Here is a 24,646-nt window from a genome sequence, read left to right as displayed (position 1 = left end):
GACTAACACGATACACCTGGGGGGGAGATAGAGTGCACTTAGTGTCCATGGTAACCAATGAGTGGGCGGAGGAAACAATTAACAGCACGGCAGACAGCAGACAGAAACAGGGCAAAACACAGACAGACTCATTACAGGTTAGAGAGTCTGACTCCTAACCCTAAGGTTGTGGGTTCGACTCTCGGGCCAGCCACGACTAAGGTGCCCTTGAGCAAGGCACCAAACCCCCCCAACTGCTCCCCGGGCGCAGCAGCATAAATGACTGCCCACTGCTCCGGGTGTGTGTTCACGGTGTGTGTGTTCTCTGCTGTGTGTGTGCACTTTGGATGGGTTAAATGCAGAAAACAAATTCTGAGTATGGGTCACCATACCTAGCTGTATGTCACGTCACTTTCACAATCTCGACAGGATGTTGTCACTGACAGGAACAATAATTATAAATTAAAGGAGCACAATTAATACAAGTATTTTAGAATAGCTCGGTGGTTATGTGACTTCTGCAGAACACCACCACCAAAGTTCAATCCAAAGTTCAGGTGAAAGTTCAGAGTTTTATATCATGATTAAATGTTAGATGTATGAAAACAAATTGTGTTCATGTAACTCAGTTCAATGTACAGATGTAAATTAAAAAAATGCAACCTAACTTGTCTCTTGGACGTTCCACTACATCAAATATTATCTATACCCCCTAAGTATGTATGTGTGTGAGTCAGTAATTAATATATTAATCAGTAAAATAAAATTGCAGAATTACACATTGCATTGTGACATCAAACCACAATGAGTAGATCATTTTTGTATCTGTTGTGTATTATTCCTTATTCCTATTATTCATGTGTGTACATACGTTTATATACGTCTCATATCAAATCCAGCATTTTGACTCCATACTAATCCAAATCACACTCTATCATTTTGCACTAAGCAAAAATCAAATTACAGATTTATGAATTCAAAGATTTGGGTGCAACACGTCACATTTACATACTAACACATCATCAAGGCTTTGACAACACACTACTTCCTGTTCTGTTTCTCACTGTAAACACATGAATTGCACTAAACCTGCCCTATTATAAAGGTATGAGGTATTTGGAGGTATTTAAGAGAAACCACTGCAGCCTTATTGACATCCTAAATGTAATTCTAGCTTATCGTGTCAGTAAACATGGCAACTGACAAACAACTAGCTTGGATCTCATTTTGCATAGCAGCTACTACAAATTAATAATTCTTATGTGTTTATTTTCTCTTAACTCCTGATAGGAAAAGACAACTATAAAGCCATAATAAATTGTGAAAATTCGTTATAAAGTGCCCTCATTTTACGATAACACTAATGAGCACTTTTTGTTTGATTTTTGCTGTACTCTGAATGCCTGTTTATACCGAGATGATGCCACCTTTTTCCTTGCCAACATTGCCTCCAGCTTGCTCATTAGGGAAATTTTTTAGAGATATATACTAACTTAATTTTAAACTTTTAAATATTTTTTTTTATTTTATTCTGTTTCTATATTGCTTCTATACTATTTCTGCTAAGCTGCTTTGAGACAATCTGAGTTGTTAAAGGTGCTATACAAATAAACTGAATTGAATTGAATTGAACTGAATGATGTCACATGATGAGGCTTGAACCAAGTCTATGGGAACTCTGTGATAATTTAAAAAAAAATTCAAGCTCCTAAGAATATTGCAAAGTTTGCTTGATTTGGTGTTCATTTCTGTGATCGTAAAATTACTAAATCCTGGAAGGACTGTGATATAAAAAGGAAGATAGGGTCAGTAGGTGTTAATAGTGCTGGTGGGCTGCAGATGGCCTGTGGTCAGTAATTTGCTCATTCCTGTTCTAAAGGTTATGAAACATGAATGCTGTGGAACATTTTCATGAAGCAGATGAATGTTACAGTACGTTAGTGGCTCTTTTGTAGCTCTGTGCACAGCGTGTCTTGCACATTAATGGTCAGAATATGGTAAAGACTACACAACAGAAAGGATGATGGAAAATAACTGTCAGTCTAAAAACACTGGTGTCTCAATTTATTCAAACATACATTAGGCTAGATCACCTACTTCCCCGAACTCCACCACGGTGCTAGTCATTTTAAATGATTACAAGCAAGATTAAGCTGTGCAGCAATCATTCCGTAACATATAAACAATATAAAAGCAAATCTAATTCGTCCTGTTGAGGGAATTACTGGCAATAAGTCTACATTTAGCTTACTTTGTTTTATATTGTTGCATCCACCATGTTTTACTGGAAGCATCAGACATTTTTGGAGTCTTTGTAATATATTCCTTATACGCTTAAAAGACAATTGTTTGAATTTAAAAGGTTCAGAAGAGCACTAAAGTTCCTCAGATTTGCTGTAGCTGTTAAGACTGAAGGTTAACTAAAAAATAATGAGTTATTTAACGGGTGAACTCAAATTGCTAACTAGTTATGTAAGCTACTGGAATCATTACAAGCCTAGCCTGTCAATAGCCATATACTCAGGCCAGCTTATTTAAATATATATAGTTAATGTTAAACTAACCTCAACATGCTTTCTAGGGAGGCAGAAAAAAGACACCTCATTTTATAAGTCTTTGTTTACTTCAGCATATTGAAATATAATTGTACGCACGACTATGGACAATCTTCCAAAGGAACAGTAAAGTATAATTGCTTAATTAGCCCGTTTACTGACCGGGTTGTTGTTCCTGGTTCTCCTCTCAGTGTTGGGGATCCTGTGGCCACTCGAAGCCCTTGTGTGTGAAAGCACTGAGCATGTCTGCTTTTCATTGCTGTCATTATATAACACAGAATTAGTCTCTCTCTCCATTTGTGAAAGTTTTCTTAATGTTATTGTTAGGTTAAGAGTGTTATCCTACATCAAGTTTTTCAAATGCTTGTTTGAATTTCCGTTACTGTTATTATTCAAAGTTGGTGACATCAAGCACATGTGGAAGATTGAGCTCATCTACCAGCTCTTTTTAAATGGATTTGCTGCATTGTTGTTGATAATGAATCAATGAATTAAATATTAAACAAATATTTGTTCATTTTCATTTATCTAAAATTAAAAAATAAAATGTAATACGAAATGTAAATCTCTCACTCAGTAGTAAGGCTAATGTCCATCAACAGAACTCGTTTTTATTATTATTTATTCATATATGTATGTATGTATGTATGTATGTACGTATGTATGTATGTATATTTATATATATATATATATATATATATATATATATATATATATATATATATATATATATATATATATAATAAAGATGATAATAAATACATAATACATTACACAATATATACATACATTAACTGCAAAGATGATAATAATACATTTAGCAGACACCCTTATCCAGAAGGACTTATAATTTATTTCAATTTACACAACTGAGCAGTTGAGAGTTAAGGGCCTAACTTAGGGGCCCAGCAGGGTGAAGCTGGGATTCGAACCTAAGACCTTCTGGGTCAGTAGTTCAACAGCTAACCACTAGGCTATTATGTTTATCCTATTATTAGGATTTAAAATTATTGTGCAAGCACAGTTTCCCGTTACTTTCCGTGCGTGGATTCTTCTCATTTGCTCAAATCTCTATAACTTTGAAACGTTTGAGCCGCGAATTATAGGAAATGTAGTCTTTCTTCTTCATCGTGCTTTCTAAACGAATAAAGCGCTAAGAATCTTTTGACTACATTTCCCAGAATGCATTGCAACCAGGCTCTGTGAAAGCATGTGATTGTTGCGCTTCCTGGATGCAGCTGGAGATGAACGTATAAGCCGCATAGCTTTGGTTATCCTTATGTTCTTTAGTCTTAGCCGTTTGCTTGTAATAATTGTTTACAACATGAACGTGTGTTGCTGGATTTTCAGCCTTTGCTTGAGTGTTGGAGTCATGGCAGGGAAATATTCCCGTGAAGTGAACGAGCAAAACAACAACAATGTGGTGGAGTTTCGTGTCGCTAAACTGAACCAGGTTTGGGACAAAGCGAACAGGGTGAGCGGCTTGTGTCAACTCTATGGATGTTTATTAACGTGTTGTACAGCAGTGTTTAGTCTTAGTCCTCCTTCTACACTATAGGGACTGAACAGTGGGAGGGATGGGAACAAACTGAGGGCTGAGAACAAACTGAGGGCTGGGAGACATTGTCCTTGGTGTGTGGGTGTTATTTAGGCTTTTGTTTGTTGTAGTTAAGAAATAACACTATATATATATATATATAGAACCTACACGTGTGTCATTTATTGTATTTATTATAAGGGTATTAAAGTTGTTAGACTGGACACTTGAATTAAATGAGCTGAAGCTGAATCTTGTATCAAAAATACAAGTAAGACCAATAATAATGTTAATGATAATAATAATAATGATGATGATGATAATAAAAATAATAATAATAATGATGATAATAATAGTAATCAGATCAGATCAGATGCAACTTTATAGTCATTGTGCAAGGTACATGTACAGAGCCAATGAAATGCAGTTAGCATCTAACCAGAAGTGCATAGATAGCTTATTTACAAGTGACAGTGTAATAAATAAGGGTATGAGGTTATACAGAAGGTGTAGTAATATGTACATATAACTGAATAAGGGTATATATAGTGTGGTTTTTATAGAAGTATGATACAGTATGAAGTGGTATGACATATAGCTGTACAAAAGGAATGTCATTATGAATATATACATCTATAAATATATACACAGAATAAACAGATTGATATGGATGGACATACAGAAGTGTAATGATAGTTTTTGGGTGGAGCAAGGATGTATGGTTTTAATGTGGTGCCAAATAGTGCAAAACACAGAATAATAATAATAATAATAATAATAATAATAATAATAATAATGTTGATGATAATAATAATAATAATAATAATAATGGTAATAATTATAAAAATAGTAATCATAATAATGATAACAAAAATAATAATAATGCTGATCATGATAATAATAATAATGCTGATGATGATAATAAAAATAATGATGATAATAATTAATAATAATAAACAGGATATGTTTTGTCTGTAAAGAGTTAAGAAATGAATCTATATAACTGTGAGAAACGTTTTAATTGTAAATTTTCATTGTAAATCAGTACAGATTTATTCTCTGTATGTGACCCGATATATTAGGCTTATTCTTCAGACATACAGTGTATAGTGATTTAAATATTTAAATAAATATTAGAGTATTTTAAACTCCTGGAGTTTGTACTAGCCAAATTGATATCTTATTCTGAGGTGTTAAAACTGTATAGGACAGTGTATAGGACATGTTGAGAGTCAATCACTTTATCATGTTATGCTGTCCTAATTAATACACTATATACACCTCTGAGAGCTATTCTGGAGATTTAAACTCCACATGAACCTTGTTTGCTGTCCTTTTCCTCCTGCAGATGCAGCTTGCCCCGAGGCGGCTGACGGAGCTCCACAGTGATTTGAAGATTCAGGAGAAGGAAGAACTTCAGTGGAAGAAGTTGAAGGCAGAGGGACTAGACGAGGATGGCGAGAGGGAGGCCAAGCTGAGACGCAACTTTAACAGTTAGACCATCATTATCTGTTTCAGTGTTTTAGTTTCTTAGGAGGTGGACAAAATACAAGGACTCAAATTAGCCTGTGGTTCAAGAAGACATCTGGAATGAAAACCTTTTGTAAAAAGGGAAGATGAGGGAATGAACTTGTCAGAGAGCTCAATATTCCTGCTGCTATCTCAGGCAGACATGATCCATTTTGTGTGGTTAATAATTACATTTCAGTGGAGATAGTTGTAGGGTGTAGACGGATTAATCAGTAATTCTCAAATACCAGCTTACTTAGCAGCCCTGTAAACCTCTGGCCCTTCTGGAACTTCAAATGATTGTCATCATTGTCATACAGAAGTTCCAGTGTCTATACGTCGGGCATTGCATTTACCGTAGTATTTTAAGCGATGCTTTTTTTATATTATCTGATAAATAAGCACAATAAAAGTTTAACATTTGTTGCAGGAAAACTGCCTCACTGAAGGGAACAGGACACACAATGTGAAAGTGCTTATTTGCTTCAGGTTTAAAGGGCTGGTAAAACACGTTTTTTCGAAGGCTTGATTGTGTTTGTGGGGTGCACTGTAACATGTGTTCATGCTTTGTTTTTTAAAAAAATGCATTATTTTTCCTTTATTCTACACTGCTCTGTCCCTCCTTGTAAAACGGTCTGATGGCTTCCGGTTTCTATGAAGCCAGTCCCTCAAAAATAGCAATGGGCTTTGATTGGTTAGCTGGCCCAGTGTGTTGTGATTCGCTAACCGCCTAGTGCACGTTTTTCGGAAACATCACGTCCCTTACCTTTACCAGTAGTTCTGCATTGAACTTGTGAAGATTGCGGAAGCTTTCCTCCGTAAAATGTGCAGCACAGAGAGCGAGATTTGGGTAATAATTATGAGGGACCGAGTTAAAAATAAATTTTAACCATTGATCCCTAACTTCCCCGTCCCTAGGAAGGCTGAACAAAGTGGACCTGCAATCCGGATGAAAACAACAGCGTTTCGTCGGCATCGCGGCAACGAAAACTCCAGCCTACTAACTATACCACAACAACTCTTCTCCACAGCAATATAAAATGGCCGCCCCCCCACCCCCCTTATTTAATATTCACGGAGGAGGGGTTTATGTAAATATCGGGGTTAGTGGCGTCAGCAACCCTGGAGGAATGTCGTGTGGTCTTAACCGGCCGTTTGCTGTAGTCCTTAGAAATGGATTTCTTTAAAAGCAAATATCTCCCTTTGCTTAAAACTTTGAACGTTGTAACTTTGCAGATGTTGTTTATGCTCAAACAGGAACATTACACACTAGCTAAAGTTAGAAAAGTGAAATCGTGTTTTACCACCCCTTTAATTAGGTAAATTTATTTTTAATAAAATACATTTTTTAAGCTTCTGTCTTGTGAACCAATAGAAAACAAATGGGCGGGGCTTCAGGGGCAGCTACTTGAATGTGAAATATCAGTTTCACAGAAAATGGATTTTTTTTTTCTTACTATTGCTTTGTGCATATCTGTGTGTGTGGGGGGGGTCTTGTCATATGTCAGTATGTTTAGATATACGCTAGTATGTTATGTTTTTTGTGGTAAATTTGTTTTATGTTTCTACTTGCTGGAATTTGGGTTAGAAATGTTAGCAACACTGAAGCTATGAAATGGCCACTAAATAAAAATAAATAATGGTATGATTCCTTTATTCAAGATTATTTGTTTTATAGTCATCCTGGCCAAGTACGGAATGGATGGTAAGAAGGACAACCGTGCCTTGGACAGCAATAACCTGAAAGACCATGACTCCAAACTGGGAGAAATATTTGAGGACCCCAGACTGGACAAACTGTGGAACAAAGTGAGGCATGATCAACTAAAACTTACTTCCACATAATAGTTTCATTTTTAACGTAGATCAAGTTTCCCTTTCCAACGAATCATGCAATAGGAAGATTTTAATGTATTTTATCCATTTATGTTTCAGGCCAAGACTTCGGGAAAGTTTTCGGAGGAGGAGCTGCAGAGCCTGCGCCGAGAGTTCGAGCACCACAAGGAAAAGATCCACGAGTACAACATCATGATGGACACAGTGAGCCGGACTGAGGGTGAGTCGAGTGTTGTCACAAAAGGCAGAACAATGACCAAATGGCTTCAAAAACAACTGCAGCAAGTGAAGTTTCATGAATCATTTACCAACAACAAAAGTGAAATAGCTTATAATTTGATCATTTATAACCTTAAACAAAATGTGTGTGAAATGTGGTGGTACAGTTATAACATAACACATTAATGAGCTTTTATTTTGAACCCATGCAAAGATATGATAAAGACGACACAGCTTGTGTTATAAAACAGCCCAAAACATTCTGTTTCTTTAAAGGTGCAAAAACAAAAGGCTTGTTTTTTTTTATCCCAGGAATTCTCTTATTTCATCCTATAATTAAGCAACATCCTGGAAGCACGGCTCCCTTCGCCGTCTCATTCTGTAATCTATCATCTCTTCTTGCTTTTCCTCTCGGCCTTTCTTGCCTGACGAATGCTGACGTCACCACTTTTTATAACTGTAAATGCAGGAGTTCATTAATCTGATACTGTATGATTTCTATCACTACATGTTCGACATAGTGAGCATTGGGCAGATCTGTAGTTTTTATTTAAGATGCCACTGAAAATTTTCAGAAGAAAAGGCACTTCTTTTGACAGAAAAGCAAAACAAGAATGAAGCAAAAACTAAAGTAGGTGTAAATACAAGAATTTACTGTAACCACCAGGCATGCAGCACGTTACTAGCATTCAGACATCTAGCCTAGAGTGTGTGTGTGTGTGTGTGTGTGTGTCTGTGTGTGTGTGTGCGCACGTGCATATGCACATACATGTGTGCTTGCTTTGGGACTATGAAGGTATTATAGAAGCAAAACTTCTGAGCACCATGATGATGGAACACATGGAGTCACATGTGTATCATTAAATTTGAAGAAATTAAATCAATAAATAATATACATATTTTTTTACCACTTTTTGTGTTTTTGCTGCAGTTGTTGCAGTGTATTTGTTGTATAAAACACACTCCACACATGTATCAACAATCGGGACATCATGGATAGCTTCTGCATGTCCGCAAATCAGTATGTGACGTCATGCAGTGAGAGCTGCACACCTCAAATACTTTCTTACCTCCTAAATGACGTTTAAGTTAAAGAAATATATTGAATATTTTATGCCATTATCAAATGAATTCAAATAGAACTTCTGAATTGGTTGGTTTTTGGAGTGTCTTTTCTTCAGTACAGACCCAGCAGTCGTGTATATATATAAAATACGCTAAGGTGCAACAGATTGTGCGGATACAGAAATGTCATGGATGTGCATCGGATGGTATCCAGTGGTAACAGATAGATTATAATATTAAATGCAGTGTGTATGTATAGTCCAGTGTTGAACTGTTGAAGTTAAAGTGCAGTGTGTGGCATACCATATTGTGGAAGTATGCTGTAGGGTGTATTAGATTTGACTAATGTGTATAACAAGATTAGATTATAACGTGCTCGTGACCATGAGCTCCTACAAGCAGCTATCGGGTGACGCATTACAAAGGAATAGAAATAAATCTTGCACTGTGTATCATTTTACTGTTTTTTTTTTTTTTTTGGAATAGTTGCATATATTTATCAATACCGAGTTCACGTTCAGGAAACTCTTCACACAGTTAGCACAGCTGAGATCTATGTGGGCTGAAATGTGGATCACTGTAGATTCTTTGCTTAGACACAAAAGGCTCCGAATTAAAGCAGTGTTCAAAATTCATGAATTCTTTACTCAACCTCAACCTCCTGGAGGGAAAAAACAACCTTTTTTGTATCTAGAGCACATTTTTCACTTATATATACTGCTTGCCGGATCACTCAGTTCTCATTTTATGTTCAAAACTAAGCAAACATTTTTTTTTGATGTGACAGATGAGTACATTTTTTATCCACCCAAATAAAATATTACATAAAAATATTCTGTGTGAAGAATAAAGTGAAGTAAACTACATGTCAGTATGGTGTAATATATTATGTTCTTGCAGGAAAAGGTAAGCATCTTCTGGATTAAGAAAATTTAGATCATTGTAGACCTTTTACTGTGTGCTTGATGTCTACACAGTGTTTTGAGCTTTTGCTTTTGGCTAAAAAAATCTGATACAATCCAATTATGTCTTGATTACAAAACATTTTCGGTACAGCAAAAATCAAAAGAATTTTTGGATATATGCCTTGGGTTTGATTAAAATATTCACCATCTGAAAGTACAATAATGTGACGTTAATAATTGCAGTGTTTGTGACATCTATTCAAACTCTTAGAAACACGTAACGGAAAATCAGCACATTAGAATATTTAAAAATGTCCAAAATACTAGCTAGAGTGAAGGGGGCATGGTGGCTTAGTGGCTTAGTGGTTAGCACGTTCGCCTCACACCTCCAGGGTCGGGGTTCGATTCCTGCCTCCGCCTTGTGTGTGTGGAGTTTGTATGTTCTCCCAGTGCCTTGGGGGTTTCCTCCAGGTACTCCGGTTTCCTCCCCCGGTCCAAAGACATGCATGGTAGGTTGATTGGCATCTCTGGAAAATTGTTCGTAGTGTGTGATTGCGTGAGTGAATGAGAGTGTGTGTGTGTGCCCTGCGATGGGTTGGCACTCCGTCCAGGGTGTATCCTGCCTTGATGCCCAATGACGCCTGAGATAGGCACAGGCTCCCTGTGACCCGAGGTAGTTCGGATACGCAGTAGAAAATGAATGAATGAATGAACTAGCTAGAGTGCAGGGTTGCCAGATGTAAATTTCCACAATAACAGCTCTGACATCAGTGCCGAGGTTCTTATTGTTTCTATAGTAACAATGATGCTCCATATAAACAGATTTACAAACCTGCAAATACTGATATGGTAAAGTGTACAGTGAATTGACATTATTTAGCATTTATTTAACATTTATTGAAGGAGTCTCCAGTGTCAGCACTTTAACAACCGGAGGTAAAGTTTCAGGACGGAGGAGTTTTGCGTCTCGGTAGCAAATAGATATCACGAATCAATGTTTGTTCTAGTAGTATGCAGTATACAGTATAAAATGAAATGTGAAGACTTTGGGCTGTATTATTTTCCTGTAACAGCATGCCCCAATGGGTTCTGTTTGTTATAAAAGGGTGTAGTTTTACATCACTGTTATTTTGCCTCTTTCGTTCTCTGTCAGAAATCCATAAGAACGTGATTTCTCCACTGGACGGTGAGGAGAAAGCATCCAGTGTCCATGAGAAACACAAGGACCTTAAGCAGAGGATGAGGGACCTGAACCAGGGCTTTGATCGCCTATGGAAAATCACTCATGAAGGCTTCGACAGTGACAGCGGTGCTGTTCTGCTTTTGTTCTATTATTTTTTTTGTGTGTAATCAAACCTTCCTCTCTGTCTGCCACCAGGGAACCAGTGCATTAACTTGTTTTACTAATTTGACATTTCTCTCTGCTTCCATCATTATTTTATTCTCTATCTTCTCTTTATGTTCCTGTAGAGTTTAAGGAGCCCAAGGTCATAGAGCTGTGGGAAATGGCCAGAAGATCAAATCTTAGTGAGGACGAGCTCGACTCTCTCAAGGTAACACGCATCTCAGGACACTCACACACTGCAAGGTTCATTTCAGGCCCAAGACTTCTGAAAAGCTTCATACAGAGGGTGAAACATGAGAGTAAACAGTATGAATCATTTAATCATTCTGTGTTAGACATCCAGTCCAGAAGGATTACCTACAATACAGTCTGTGTTCCATACAAACCAACACACTAGATATATAGAGGGAAATGAATCAATGAACCGATTCATTCACTAAAATTTCAATCTTTTTTTTTTTTTTCTTCAAACCTGATTTTTTTTCCTCAGGTTTTCCTTATTCCATAGCACTATAGCACAGGGTTTTAGATTTTGCATTAGTGGCTACAATGGAGGAAGAAAGCTGAGGAAGAAGAAAGATCCAGCAGGGATTGTAGATGTCTTGTGCTGGTACTGAGATGAATGAGATGTTTCACAGAGCCCTTATGAAACACCAGTTGATGGTTATCAATGTACCAGTTACCCCATTATTACTCTAGGTAAACAGACAGGATTTCCATACATCTTCTGTCTATGGCAAATAGAGGACTGGCAAATGCTTGTAGATCTCAATGTTGTACAGTTTAGATGTGCGTAACAAGTGTATAAGGCTGAATAAGGCTTCTGAATCCACAGACATCCACAGAGGGTCCCTGAGACCTTTACTGCTCTGCACGTGTGGTTGCATTTGAATGCATGTAATAGTAATTTCTCTGTCAAAAGTCTTATTGTTTAAAACAGCTGCATCGTCAGACCGTTTCATCATCCGAGTTCTTTCGTGTTTAGGAAGAGCTAAAGCATTTCGAGACAAAGGTAGAGAAGCACCACCACTACCAGGAACAGCTGGAGTATTCACACCAGAAACTGCAGCACATAGAGTCCATGGGAGATAAGGACCACATCGTAAGACATAAAGAGAAATACAACACACTTGCCGAGAAAGCACGAGAGATCGGTTACAAGGTACAGCTGAGTTTTGAGGAACAAACAGCAGACACACACACACATGCAGACACACTAAAAAGCTTTTATATTCCTGTAGTCTAATACTATATTTCGATTAATAAATGGAAACACATTTTACACACTCTTTGTATAGTTTATAATGATTAAATATTCATTGGTTTTGGACATTAGCACCTGTACCGGTTCAGGACCATTACATTTGAGATGCTTTCCTCTTTAGGATTGGTACTCTTTATCTTAATGTCTTCATATTGAATTCAATCCTGTCTGTTTTTTCCAGATGAAGAAGCATTTGCAAGATATAACCAACAAAATCTCCCGAAATGGACTCCAGCACAATGAACTCTGAGCATGACCCTCCTCTTCTCACCATGACAACACTGAAAATCCTTCATATCCAAAAGCATAGATTATAGTGTGGGTGCAGTTATTGATTTTCTAAAATTGTCTAAATCATTTCACACAACATTTGCTAATCCTCTGCACTGATTTTTTTAATGACATTGCATGGTTTGGATTTGGTCCACTGTAAGTGGTAGAAAACCCTTGTTGATAGTTTAGGTACAAAAGCATATGTACAGTCTGTTATGTTTTAAGTCCAGTTCTGATTTTTGATTATTTGAATGCTGAAGTCATTCCCATTGGAAGGGTACATGTGGAGCTTGAAGCTGAATGCAGTATTTTATGTATTCCCATTAGTTTTAGAAATCTTTTGAAATGCTCATTGTTTTCATAAATTTTCACATATTTCATAATATAATCTCTGTAAATAAAAGTTGATTGTCCATTCAGTCTGTTTAACGCTTAACAATTTAAAAAATATGCTTATCGTTACTGTTGCCTGTGCTGTAGTCAGGTATTAAAGTGATCACTCCCTAGGGAAAGCATATGTTATTGCAATGAATGTGGCATTGGTGCAATCCCTAAAGTCTATATTCTACTTCATTTATACCTTGTTCCTGACATTCTGTATTGAGCTGTAGTGTATTGGGCAGCTTTCCGCCCACTTGGTTTATAGACGTTGTCAGGTAAGGTTACTACAGTCTGCATAGTCTGTTATGTGTAAATGAGCCTTGTGGAATTTGGCTAATGTGTCAGGTTCATTCTTTAGACCTGCTGCAAATGAACCCTCGACAGGAAGATACAAAGTCAGCATAATGCCAGCATGCAGAACCGACCACATTCTGATCATGTCTTCCAAAGCCTTTAGGATGTAAACTGTATCAAACTTTCTTTAGGTTGGGAAGAAGCATGTTAGGGCTTCTGATCTACACTGAGGGGAGGTGCCTAGATAACACCTTTTAAACTAAACAATAGTTTACAAATAATAGCCCACTAAGTAATGGTACACCTGAAGTGTGTGTGCAATGGGGCTTTCTACATTGTTTTTTGGCAGCTTCATAGCCTTGTTGATTTATAGACCCTGTCAAAGGATTCCAATTTACTGTCATATTTGGCTCTTTCGTGTTTCCATTCACAGTGAACTCAGAGAAGTGCTTCATAGACCAAAGCAGGTCAAACAGTTCATCGACATGAGATGTAAATTCACTCACTCATTCACTCCCATATACCCAACATGTGGTGGATATTAGCACCCTTGGGTGTCCAATATGGCCCTAAAAAATTTTTTTCTTCCAGTTGGACAATGTTGTAATGCAGTGGTGCACTTGTATACATTTATACATTATATCTCCCCTGAATTGCGTTAGTGAATGAGAGTGTGTGTGCGCCCTGCGATGGATTGGCACTCCGTCCAGGGTGTATCCTGCCTTGATACCCGATGACGCCTGAGATAGGCACAGGCTCTCTGTGACCCGAGGTAGTTCGGATAAGCGGTAGAAAATAAGTGAGTGAGAATATCTCCCCTGAATATGGTAGCTCAGATTTCGGAGAGATCACACAGATGGACTTCCTCGATAGTGGCAAATAAACAAGTTGCCTTTTATAGTTCTTTGTAGAGCTGGACATACCTCTGGAACTGGATGATTTTGCCCACATCTGGCCTTATCACTTGTATACTCTTTCACTCTCACGGTTTCCAGCACCAGTAGCCACAGGCTCCCGAGATATCTAACAAGATGGTTCCTACAGCTGTCTTTTTCTGGTCTGAACACCCTGGCTGCTCTTCCATGAGCAGAACTGATATCACAGATGGATGGCAATATTTGTTTGTGTCTGTATTTTTGGTCCTTCAAACAATATTACTATTGCACTGTAGAACACTGTCAACTAGCAGTCCAAATAACACTTCATAATGCAAGAGTCCCAACACAACCTATCATGTATAAGTAGAAATTGCTATGAGCATGGTGTTCACTATTGCTAGACCTGTGCATTATTGAATTCCTCAAAATGTTCTTAACAGCAAGTCTTAACTATTGTTTACCTGCAGCTGCCACAGAAACATGCCACAGTACAGTAGATTATATGTCTAGGACCCTATGCTTAGTACTGCCTTTCTCGATATGGTGAGGGTCATTGTACAATAGGAGTGATATTTGGGCTCTCCCTCTTTTGTTCATTTTAGATCCTCCATTGGAGCCTTTGTGCTAGTAGAACTTTGGTGAACAGTGTTTATGGAGTTGTGTAATGGAGCTCAGGCGATATGATTGTTTTGGATGCACTGGTGGCCAGAGAGTGAGTGAGTTTGTGTCAGAATCCAGGTATTTTGGCCAAGATGGTATCACTATACACCATACTGTATTTGTGACTCAATCTATTTATCCTTTAATGAATGTGAGGGGGCCTTGTGGCGTTATTTGGAACGGACAACGGCCATCCAATTCTCAGACCTGCTGTTGCTATGGGAGCATGTGATGTAGACAGGTAACATTTTTTTTCTTTCCGTCTTGGTTCAATTAATGAAAACCTACCAATTCACACGTCTGGCTTGAACCAACAGAGAAAATGTTCACTTTTTGACTAAATATTATTATTGAATAGAATGTTTATTGCACTAAAGATAAACATATCAAAGGAATAAAAAAAAATACAGGATCCATTTCTCATGTGATGTTCATTTGAGATTTAAATGTGTAAATGTACAAAGTTGGTCATTTGGGGAAAAACAAAAAAAGTTGACTATTTACAATTTATCATGAATATTGCATCAAAACCATAACTAATAGTAATGTATATGGACTTCATTTATACTCTTAGCATACTTTAATAGTATATATACACAGTAAAATCTATATAAAACACAAAATTAGATTAACTCTTACATGTGCACTTAATGCAGTTGCTGCCAGAATTACTTTAGTAATATTGCATTTCATAATAAAAAAATCAAAGGTTATAAAGCAAAAGGTAATATCCATATGTTTGGTGTTGAATGTCTTGAGAGGTGCTGGTACTTTATTCATTGTGTTTATTGATTATGTTTGTTCAGTGTGTGTTTAGTTTAGTGTTCCTCGCCTCTTTTGCTCTAGCTCGTGCAATCTCTCCTCTCTGCCCTGTGCATGCTGAGCTCCCACTCTCTGAGCCGTCTCTGTCGCAGCGTGGTCAATCTGTGCATATTTAGTGCTGGATGCTCCTGTATCCACAAAAAGAAAGATGTTCTTAATCACTTCTAACCAACTGCACTTTCAAACAGCAGGTAAAAAGATTACATTGAATGTCTTGTCATTATTGAGAAAGTGTTGACTGGAGAAACTCATATCACAAGTAATGGTGCTAAAATCCTGTACAGAAGTGGACCACAGCAAGAATTAAGCCAGAAAAGGTTTAGAATAAAAGAAGTGCTTATGCTGTTCTTCTAATTCTGTAAAAGTACAGATATATCAGGGTCATATCTTTGCTGGAAGCGTGGATAGAAAGCAGGTGCTTTAATGCACACAAGAAAACCAGCACCAGAATGTATTGAGATTCAAAAACTTATTACAGATAAAGATTCTTTTGAAGAATTAGTCCCAAGATCCTGTGATACTAAAGAAAATCATTTTTCTCTCTAGTCATACTTGAAAAATAGAAATGGCTAGATATTTCAGACATGTTTCATTCTTTAATTTAAAGCCCAGGAAATAATAGATTTTTCGAATAATTCTGTATTTAATATATTCCGCTATGTTCCGAGACCAAATACACTGTAATAGCTGACTTTTAATTTCTCCATCTTTTAAAATGTAAGCAGCGATATTAAATTATTGAGCTAAATTATTCACATACTTTGAAGTTACTGTTCCAGCCTTAATATGATAGGCAGATATGTAGCGCCTTGCATAAGTGTAAGAGCTTACACTTCTTTTTGTTGTGCTGGAAGTATGACTTCATGGGGATTTTTACCATTTGATTCCAACAGTGTTTCATATTTATAGATAGAACACCTTTTCTTTTTTGCATTGTAATGCAAAGGTTATTAAATTAAATAGTAGACAATTGTTATTTGCATAAGTATTCACCCCTGGGTCAATACTTGGTAGAAACAAGGCTGCTAATATAGCTACAAGCCTTCTGGAGTCTCTATCCCTACATCCGAATCTGAATATTTCTGCAAAGCACTGCATAAACTCAACATCAGGAAAAGTTCTCCTGTACTAACTGGTGGATGTTGTACGTTCAGCAGGTTGGAGAGATCAGATGATGAACCTTGGGAAACATTTCAACAAAAGACGATATGTATTTAGGTTCGTTATTAAAAACCTACAGCAAAACATTACTGCATAGAAATGGAGATCAGTTCTGTACAGAATAATCTGTAAGAATTGTAAAGATTAAGTACAACGCTTTAACATACTGTACTCATGACATGACATTGATATTATATCTCCATAATGATAAAATAAAAGACAGGGTTGTTCACCTCTGACTGTGTGGCCAGTTTCCTGTACATCCTGCAGGTCCAGCTCCATATAGTGTAGTTGTCGTTTAGACATAGGACTAACTGGGATGTTGACATAATTCACGGATTCCCCCTGAAGCCGCTCTGTGGCTGTAAACCCTGATTCACCCGATAGAGCTAATGATCTCCCTGACACAAAATATACGACACTTCTAGTGAACACATACAATATACAGCAATATATCACAAATACGTCTAATACATATTGTACCATAAACATTGGAATACAATAAAATCTAAAACACCCTCATAAACACTTCAACACTCTTAACGTCCACTTTATTAGAAACATCCATGCAAGACATCATGCAGATACAGGTCAAGAGCTTAAGTTAATGTTCACATCAGACATCAAAAAAATGCACAAATGTGAGCTCTGTGACTTTAATGTTGGGTGTGAAACAGTTCTGTGGGTGGCCATGACTTGTTGATGAGAGTGAGCAGAGAAAACTGGCCAGAATGGAAGGATATAGTAAGTTATATAAGCACTCTTTACAATTGTGGTGAGCAGAAGAACATCTCAGCATGCACAAAACATTGAACATCATTAAATGGGCTACAACAGTTTGGGTTAGCCTAATGTGAACATTTATTTGAACTCAACCTGTATCTGGATAATTTTTTTTTGCCACATGACTGGCTGATTAGATATCTGCATAAACGTGCAGGTGTACAGATATTCCTAATAGTAATGTGATTTTGTTTTTGTCTCAGATTCTTCTTTCCTTCTTTTCAGCCAAGTTAGTCTCTGTTTACATAACTTCACTTCTGTTCAACTAGCTGCTGTTAGTGTTGCCAATATGATTTACTCTTCATTTTCACCTAAAGAGAGCGATGCAGAAGTGCTTTAATCCTTTAAATCTGTTTTTCACCTCATTTGTACACTCAAACAGATCAGCTTCTAAAGCTTCAAATTACTGGCTAATACCTCAGGCAATATTGTTATCCCCTAGATCTTAACTTACTAAGAATCTTCTCTGATCTTTCTCTAGATGTCCAAACAGCTGTCACTGGGCATTTATTGCTAATATTTGCACCAAAGTTTTGAGCACAACATTGGAAAAGCCAGACACTCATAAGAGCTTCTGGGATCTGACAAGAATACAAGAAGATTGTACATTTACATATCACTTGAGTGCTTATTATAATCGAAACTCTCAAGCTCGCACTCCGGTTAATGATCTGTCGAAGCTGACTTTTTTTTTTTTATTAACAAACAGAAGTTCTCAAACTACTAAGCAAATCTTGAGACTTACCAGACAAGGAAGAGTGTCTGAAAAGCCTCAGAGAGCTCATGGGAGATGTAGGCACTGCTGATGAACGTCCTGTGGAGAGGGAATCACAGGGCTGTCATTTCAGTCATATTTAGATCAGCAGACACTACAAAGTCTGTGGAACTACTGTACAAACTCACCCTCAGCCTCCCAAAAGCACTTCTGCGGTGTTTGGCCACTTGTCAGCTCATGTCTGCTTAACTGCTCAGCCTGTGAAGATAAATCACATGCTCAAAAAAATTATAAAGTCTCTAACACCAATACTCCTGCCTTACATTATGACCCATGTCCCTTTCAAGCCTCTCAAGGATCTACCGGACCCTCAATCACAACAAAGATATCAATAGGCATTTTCATTTTTGGCCACATCAGATTATTTACGTTTTGTTAACAAGTTGTAAGAATATTTGGACGTAGGATGCTGGAGAACAGCTTGGAAGGTTGTATGTTCAAATCCCACCTTTGCCATTCTGTTACCCCTGCGCCCCTGAGCAAGACCCTTAACACTCAGTTGCTCTGCTATATTAAATAGCATGTACTGTATGTATATGGCTCTAGATAAGGGTGTCTACCAAATGTAAATGTAAGCAAGGCTGGTGATTATTGCTTTTTAGACTATAGATTCGTGTGTCTGTGTGTGTGTGTGTGTATGTGTGTGTGTGTGTGTGTCTGTGTGTGTGGACCTTCATTCTCAATTCTAATAGTTTACTGTCTAGTTATTAACAGATATCAGATTGATACATAGTGTGTTAATCCTAGTCTAATACCTATCTTAACCCTAGTGTTTTTTCAAGCCCTTACTTTAACCCTAGCATTGACTTACGCTCATCCTAGTTCCAACAATGGCATTTTTCTTGTCAGTTCATTCAATGGTCTTAGCCTTCATCTTAAAAAGTGAATACAAGAATAATCAAACTATTCTGTTTACCTCAGTGGAGGAGTCCAGATTCGTACCCTGTGGAGCTGCAGATACAGATGCACTGTTCTTTTCATGCCTTGTTTTTTCTAAAAGAGTAATGTAGACAGTTATACATAATAACAGCCTAAAGATAGCAAAGACATAACAATTTCCACACCTTAGCCTTACCTAATCCAGGAGGGACATGAGAGGAACGTGTGTGTATGGAAGGCATTACCATCTGCGGGGAGAAACATCACAGGATTTGAAATGTCTCTAAGTAGAGCACATCTCAGAGCACATTCTCAGTCGTGTATAGGAGCAAGAAAACAAATTAAATGTGAAGATATGTGTAGATAATTAGAACACTGCAATGTTAAATGATTCATTCTGTTTGGCCAGAAGTTTTTGATTAGTTTTTTTACACTACGTATTTATATTATTGCCCTCGTCCTGTCTTGTACTATCTTTTCTGTAGTAAAAGTTCATTTACAGGGACTTGTATGGGGGACACTAAACTAAGACTAGTAAAAAAAACAGATAAAACCTAAAAACTGAGGTATCGAACCAAGTTTACTATGAGGGGGTGTATATTTAATCTTTACAGATATATTCTTCACAGGAAAATGTCTTCAGGACTGAGGAGATTGTAAAAAGACAATATAATGTAAAAAAATATAATATAATGTAATTGATCACAGCAACCTGTTTCGCATATATTTCCTATTATATTTAATGTAACTACAAATAGCTGATAGTTGAAGTATGATGTGTTCATTAGTTTATTGATAAAATCTAATCACTGGAAAAAAATGTATGGTATAAAATGAATAAAACGTGGGCATCTAAAGTTATAGGATATAATCAACAGTAGCAGTAAATGTAACACTTCATTCGCCTCATTCATTATTTTCCGATAAGAGCACACCTTGTTGTGTTTTATTTATTTATGGACTTAGAGAAGTAATATGTTTTGCAAAAACATAGTTTAATGCCTAATAGTTAGCTACACTAGTCTTGTTTGTTATGTGAAGTGTCTCCATTCTGGCAAAAATTATTTTCTGTCCTAACAGGTGTAAAAGATTTCATATTCATATCTGCTGAAATTGGTTCATCGGCTATAGCAGCACTGATATTTTGTGCTGTCACATAACACAACTGCTTACATGCAAACTTATGTAACAGGACACATGCCGGAACAAATGAAAACCCAGACCGGAAAAAAAATCCAGACAACTAAAAGCCAAATGTCATTAAGAACCACAATCTTATCTCGATTAAGCAAGATAAGGCTTGAAGGGTATCAAGAGGTGAAAAATCAATGGTTCAGTATCTTTTTTGCAAATACAGGGTGTCCAGTCTTATCTACACTGGCTGATTGTAGCTGCACATTTTCATTCCAGTCAAGAACAAGCCAGTGGATTTAGGGGAAAAAATGTTGAGCTGTTTGAGACACAAGTTTGTATCTGAGGCTAAATAATGTGTACACAGATCATTTTGAAGCCGCCAAAGAAAAACAAGACGACAATCTTTTTTTAGATTCAAAAGCAGGTTTGTTTTGTTGCACCTCCTGAAGGGCCGTCACCAGAGTAAAAGCAGGTGCGAAGAAATGGAGGGTGAAGTTTTAAGATTTAATAGGAAAGTTATAAGTAAGCACTTAATAGCCTATGTAGAGAAACAGTTCTCACTCCCCTCACTCTGCAAATTTTCAATTCACAAAAAAGAAAAATTGTAACTGAACAAAAAAAGTATTCATTTAAAAAAGAGGTGTCGCATGGAGAGTCAAGTTAATAATCCATGAAGTTAATAAATCAAGCTAATAAACCATAATATACCAAAAGTCAATTAAGTGTCGCCAGATCCACAATTTTCCAACATATTGTCTATTTTTTACTTTAATGTCTGTGAGTTGAGGGGTTGGGCATTTTGATTTTATTATTTGTATTCATTATTATTAATCTTACATCAGCAAATTAATTAAATTAGAAATTTAATTGACAAACAGTCCATGCTTTGTCTGTTAGGTTATGACTCATGTTTATAAATATGATTCATTATAAATATTTTGATTCAATATAAATACCATTTCAGGAATTTTGTAAAAGAAGTACTTAAAGACAATGAACTGTTAAACATGCCAAGACCTGGCAACCGTGATCAATAGTTTCTTCATTTTCATGATATTATGATATTATGACTTTAAGTTAAACTTGTATTTAATGTGCAAACAGAACGTCAGAGAGGATAGAGAAAAGAGAAGAAAAAACAATACCTTCAGTCCTCCACACACAAGACAGAAAATGTGCCCCTGCATGGTCAAGGCTCCAGAGGGAAGTACACTGTCACTGTTCCCACTCAGCCTCAGGGGTGTAGTCATTGTGGGAGAAGCAGGGCTTCCCAGTGGCTCTAATGGGTCACACTGGGGACTCTGGGTCGAGGAGGTGGAGGGTTGGGGCTGGACAAGTCTGCGAGGGGTGTCGTAGTGCTGCAGGAGATGCACAGGCACATTGTACTCCAACTCCTGTGCTTCAGATACACCACTGATATGGCAAACACATGGTCTGTGCCCTGGTGGTAAGGAAGTGGGGCTTGCTAATATGCTGGATTTATGGAACTGTGGAGGAAATCTGAGGTTTGTATTAGAAGTGGAAATTAAAGTGTTGGGGTTTATAGTCAGGTGTGTGCTGGAATTTGTGTTGGGTGTGAGGCTCAGCACTGAGCCAAACTCTTCAGTCTCTCCCTGTGCAGTATCTAAGCTGCTTGTGTAGGAGGAGAAGCTTCCGGAGTAGGACGAGTGGCTTCCTGTGGCAATGCCGCTGTCAGTCGAGCTCTGCCGCCCAGCCTCCTGAAGTCCTCTGGGGCAGGCTGGTTTAGTTTGTGGGCAGAGAAGTCCTTCATGATGCTCCTTGCTGCTTGGCCTTGATCCCGTCATTCCTGACACAGAGGGCTCTGTAGGAGTGGGGTATCGAACTGGGTCAGCCCATGTTGCTAGGCGACTGCTCAAGCTGGTGTCTGAGTGGCTGGTCTCGGAGGAGGAGCTTGAGATGCTGCGGGCATCTCCAGTAGAGCTGGAGTGGGAGGCTGACCATTTAGAAGAGAGAAGAAATAATAGATTACTTTAAAAGCACAGTCCCATCTGCATGTACACATCAGTTGGCAAAAAAATGTATACGGGAACTGATCTGGCAACCTTGATACCAATATTCTCTGCTCAACATCTCCAATGTACAGATACATTTTGCCCACTTGTAATGGTAATGAAGTGGAGTGTTTAAATGAAGTGTTGCATAGTTTAGATCTTTTTGGGAGACAGTGAAAAATACTATTACATATTTATTCCCCTGTATCATGGAAACTGTTCACAAATAAGGGCCTTTTAACTGTAATAATTTCACACACACACCCAATACAGATTTTATACACAATCCAAATATTGGGATCATTATTTAAATATAGTAATAAATAATATTGTGGTTATTCACTAGTGCTATATTGCCACAGTGTTTCTATTCCTTAAAGGTAGGGTCTCCGATGTTTGAAAGCCAATGTTGACATATAAAATCACCAAAACAAACACGCCCCTAACCCAAATGGGTCCCACCCCTGTATTGATAGCTCCGCCCACACATACATACATACATAACCCAGGCAACTAATTGAGAGAAATGTGTCTTTATCATAGCTGAAGGGAAGAACAATATGATTGCAGATAAACAAACAAGCAAAAATGACACACAAGCATAATCATGCAAAGGACAGCATATATTAGTTCTGTGTAACAAAGCAAACCCAACGTTACTCACCTATCGAGAAGGAAAAAAGCGCCTCGGCGTCTTAAGTAAAGTTGAATTTCCTGAGTCAATAAATACTGAGCTAAACGCTGTTACTACACAAAACGCGGTTGTAGCTGCGTCTCTACATTACTATGATAGAAAAGAGGTGTTATTTGTGTAGTAACAGCGTTTAGCTCAGGAGTTATTGACTCGGGAAACTCCAATCTGTGAATATGCGGCCAACTTCCCGCTCCTTCAGTTCTCTCCAGCGCTGGAAAGCTGATCCTATATTAACACGGGTCCTACTTCTTGCCTTATCGTAAGCCTTTCTTCGCTTTCTTTCTTTGTTTTTATCCTCCATATCAATGTTAAAACCGCTTTCTGCTAATGTCACACATGCGTACTGAACACTCTCTCCAACCATTTTGACAAGACCCACCCCCCTTCTGCTCATTGGCTACACGTGTGTTTTGTTTTTTGTTTATTTTTCGGCCCGACTCAGTTTTCTGAAGCATTTCTCAAAAATCGGAGACCCTACCTTTAACTATTCACTAGCAGAAAAAATAATTTAACAATTTTAATATAATATTATTTATATGCATAAAGGTTTCTAATTTCTAGAGGTTTGGATAAAAAAATCAGTTAAAGTGACTGGTCAAACAGTCTAAAAACTATAAGAAGCCAATAATAAATACAGTGTGTTTTACTTTACATTGTTTACATTTGTGTTTATATTACAATGTTTGATTGTAATTTTTACCACTGTAGATACAACAAAGAAAAAAATAGTTTCTGGATATGGTTCATAAAGCCCACTTTGACAACCACTGCGTTATATTCCCATGTTGCATCAGTCGATCTAGCCCATTCTAATAACTATATGATTTCCCTTATGATTTTAACGGGGTTCTAAATAATTTTCTTTGAAGTATATACACATAATGTGTGTGTGTGTGTGTGTCTGTATGTGTGTGTGTGTGTGTGTGTATGTATGTGTGTTACCTGTGCTGCTCTGGTGGCTGCACACTGACAGCATGCTGAGGCGTTTCTCCAGCACACTGGCTTCCTGTGTAATCCTCTCCTCCGCTGAGGACGCCTGAGTGCTGAGGTCTGAAAAATCAAGCAGATTCAATTACCATTAGTCCGAATTATCAAATGTGACACTATTCCCTTCCTGTCTTTTTTTCTATTTCACATACACACACAGCAGTGTTAAATCTGGATATTTGTACCTAATATTTCAATTTGTTGACACACACACACACCCTCAGTAAATGGCTGGCAGTGCTCAATATACAAGTGGCAGTAATCAGAGGAATTCATCATAGTATTATTAAAGCCTTTGATTACTTGGAGTAGCCTTAAATATTCAAGCACTCAGCACTGGCACATACTGTACCATTACTGCTGTATTCTAAATCAATAAATAAAGCTTAATCTAGGAGATTAAATTCATCCAAAATGTACAGAATGTTTCTCAGATTTTTACAGTACTGTACATTAACATTTTATAAATAAAGACGTGATTTGAGTGGCTAGGAAACAAGAAGGTAAAATAGGCCATGGTCCCAGGGTGGGAGGGATAGCACATGCTCCTTCTTTCCTGTCAATCACTTCATCACTCACAGAAGGGGACAGATAGCTTGTTCTTCTTTGGATGTTATGTATTGATGTGGCACAGCATGAGCAGTAGTTCAAAACAACACAGCTGGCTGGCTTAAGGTGTCTCAGAAGAAGCATGCATAA

At 37.5% G+C, this 24,646-nt stretch overlaps 2 protein-coding genes across 2 annotated transcripts in view; one reads left to right on the top strand and one right to left on the bottom strand.

Moving 5' to 3' along the window:
• Positions 1-3,757: 3,757 nt before the first annotated feature.
• Positions 3,758-12,906, top strand: lrpap1 (low density lipoprotein receptor-related protein associated protein 1). Its single transcript, XM_060872985.1, has 8 exons — positions 3,758-4,008; positions 5,420-5,564; positions 7,259-7,389; positions 7,516-7,636; positions 10,759-10,914; positions 11,076-11,158; positions 11,936-12,112; positions 12,396-12,906. The coding sequence occupies exons 1-8, from the start codon at positions 3,814-3,816 to the stop codon at positions 12,462-12,464; spliced, it is 1,077 nt and encodes a 358-aa protein (XP_060728968.1). The 5' UTR covers positions 3,758-3,813; the 3' UTR covers positions 12,465-12,906.
• A 2,356-nt stretch (positions 12,907-15,262) lies between these two features.
• dok7b (docking protein 7b) overlaps positions 15,263-24,646 on the bottom strand; it is a 34,554-nt gene continuing 25,170 nt past the window's right edge. The window contains exons 6-13 of the mRNA XM_060872939.1: positions 23,903-24,010; positions 21,400-22,208; positions 19,317-19,368; positions 19,158-19,234; positions 18,370-18,439; positions 18,212-18,280; positions 16,917-17,084; positions 15,263-15,650 (exon numbers count right to left, since the gene is read on the bottom strand). Coding sequence (XP_060728922.1) covers positions 15,514-15,650; positions 16,917-17,084; positions 18,212-18,280; positions 18,370-18,439; positions 19,158-19,234; positions 19,317-19,368; positions 21,400-22,208; positions 23,903-24,010 — 1,490 coding nt within the window. The 3' untranslated portion in view covers positions 15,263-15,513. The remainder of the gene's footprint in view (positions 15,651-16,916; positions 17,085-18,211; positions 18,281-18,369; positions 18,440-19,157; positions 19,235-19,316; positions 19,369-21,399; positions 22,209-23,902; positions 24,011-24,646) is intronic.

This window comes from Tachysurus vachellii, chromosome 6 (genome assembly GCF_030014155.1).
Source record: "Tachysurus vachellii isolate PV-2020 chromosome 6, HZAU_Pvac_v1, whole genome shotgun sequence".
In the NCBI taxonomy this organism is placed as follows: Eukaryota; Metazoa; Chordata; class Actinopteri; order Siluriformes; family Bagridae; genus Tachysurus; species Tachysurus vachellii.
The sequence above is the reverse complement of the archived record's forward strand: the minus strand, read 5'-3'. Positions and strand labels throughout refer to the sequence as shown.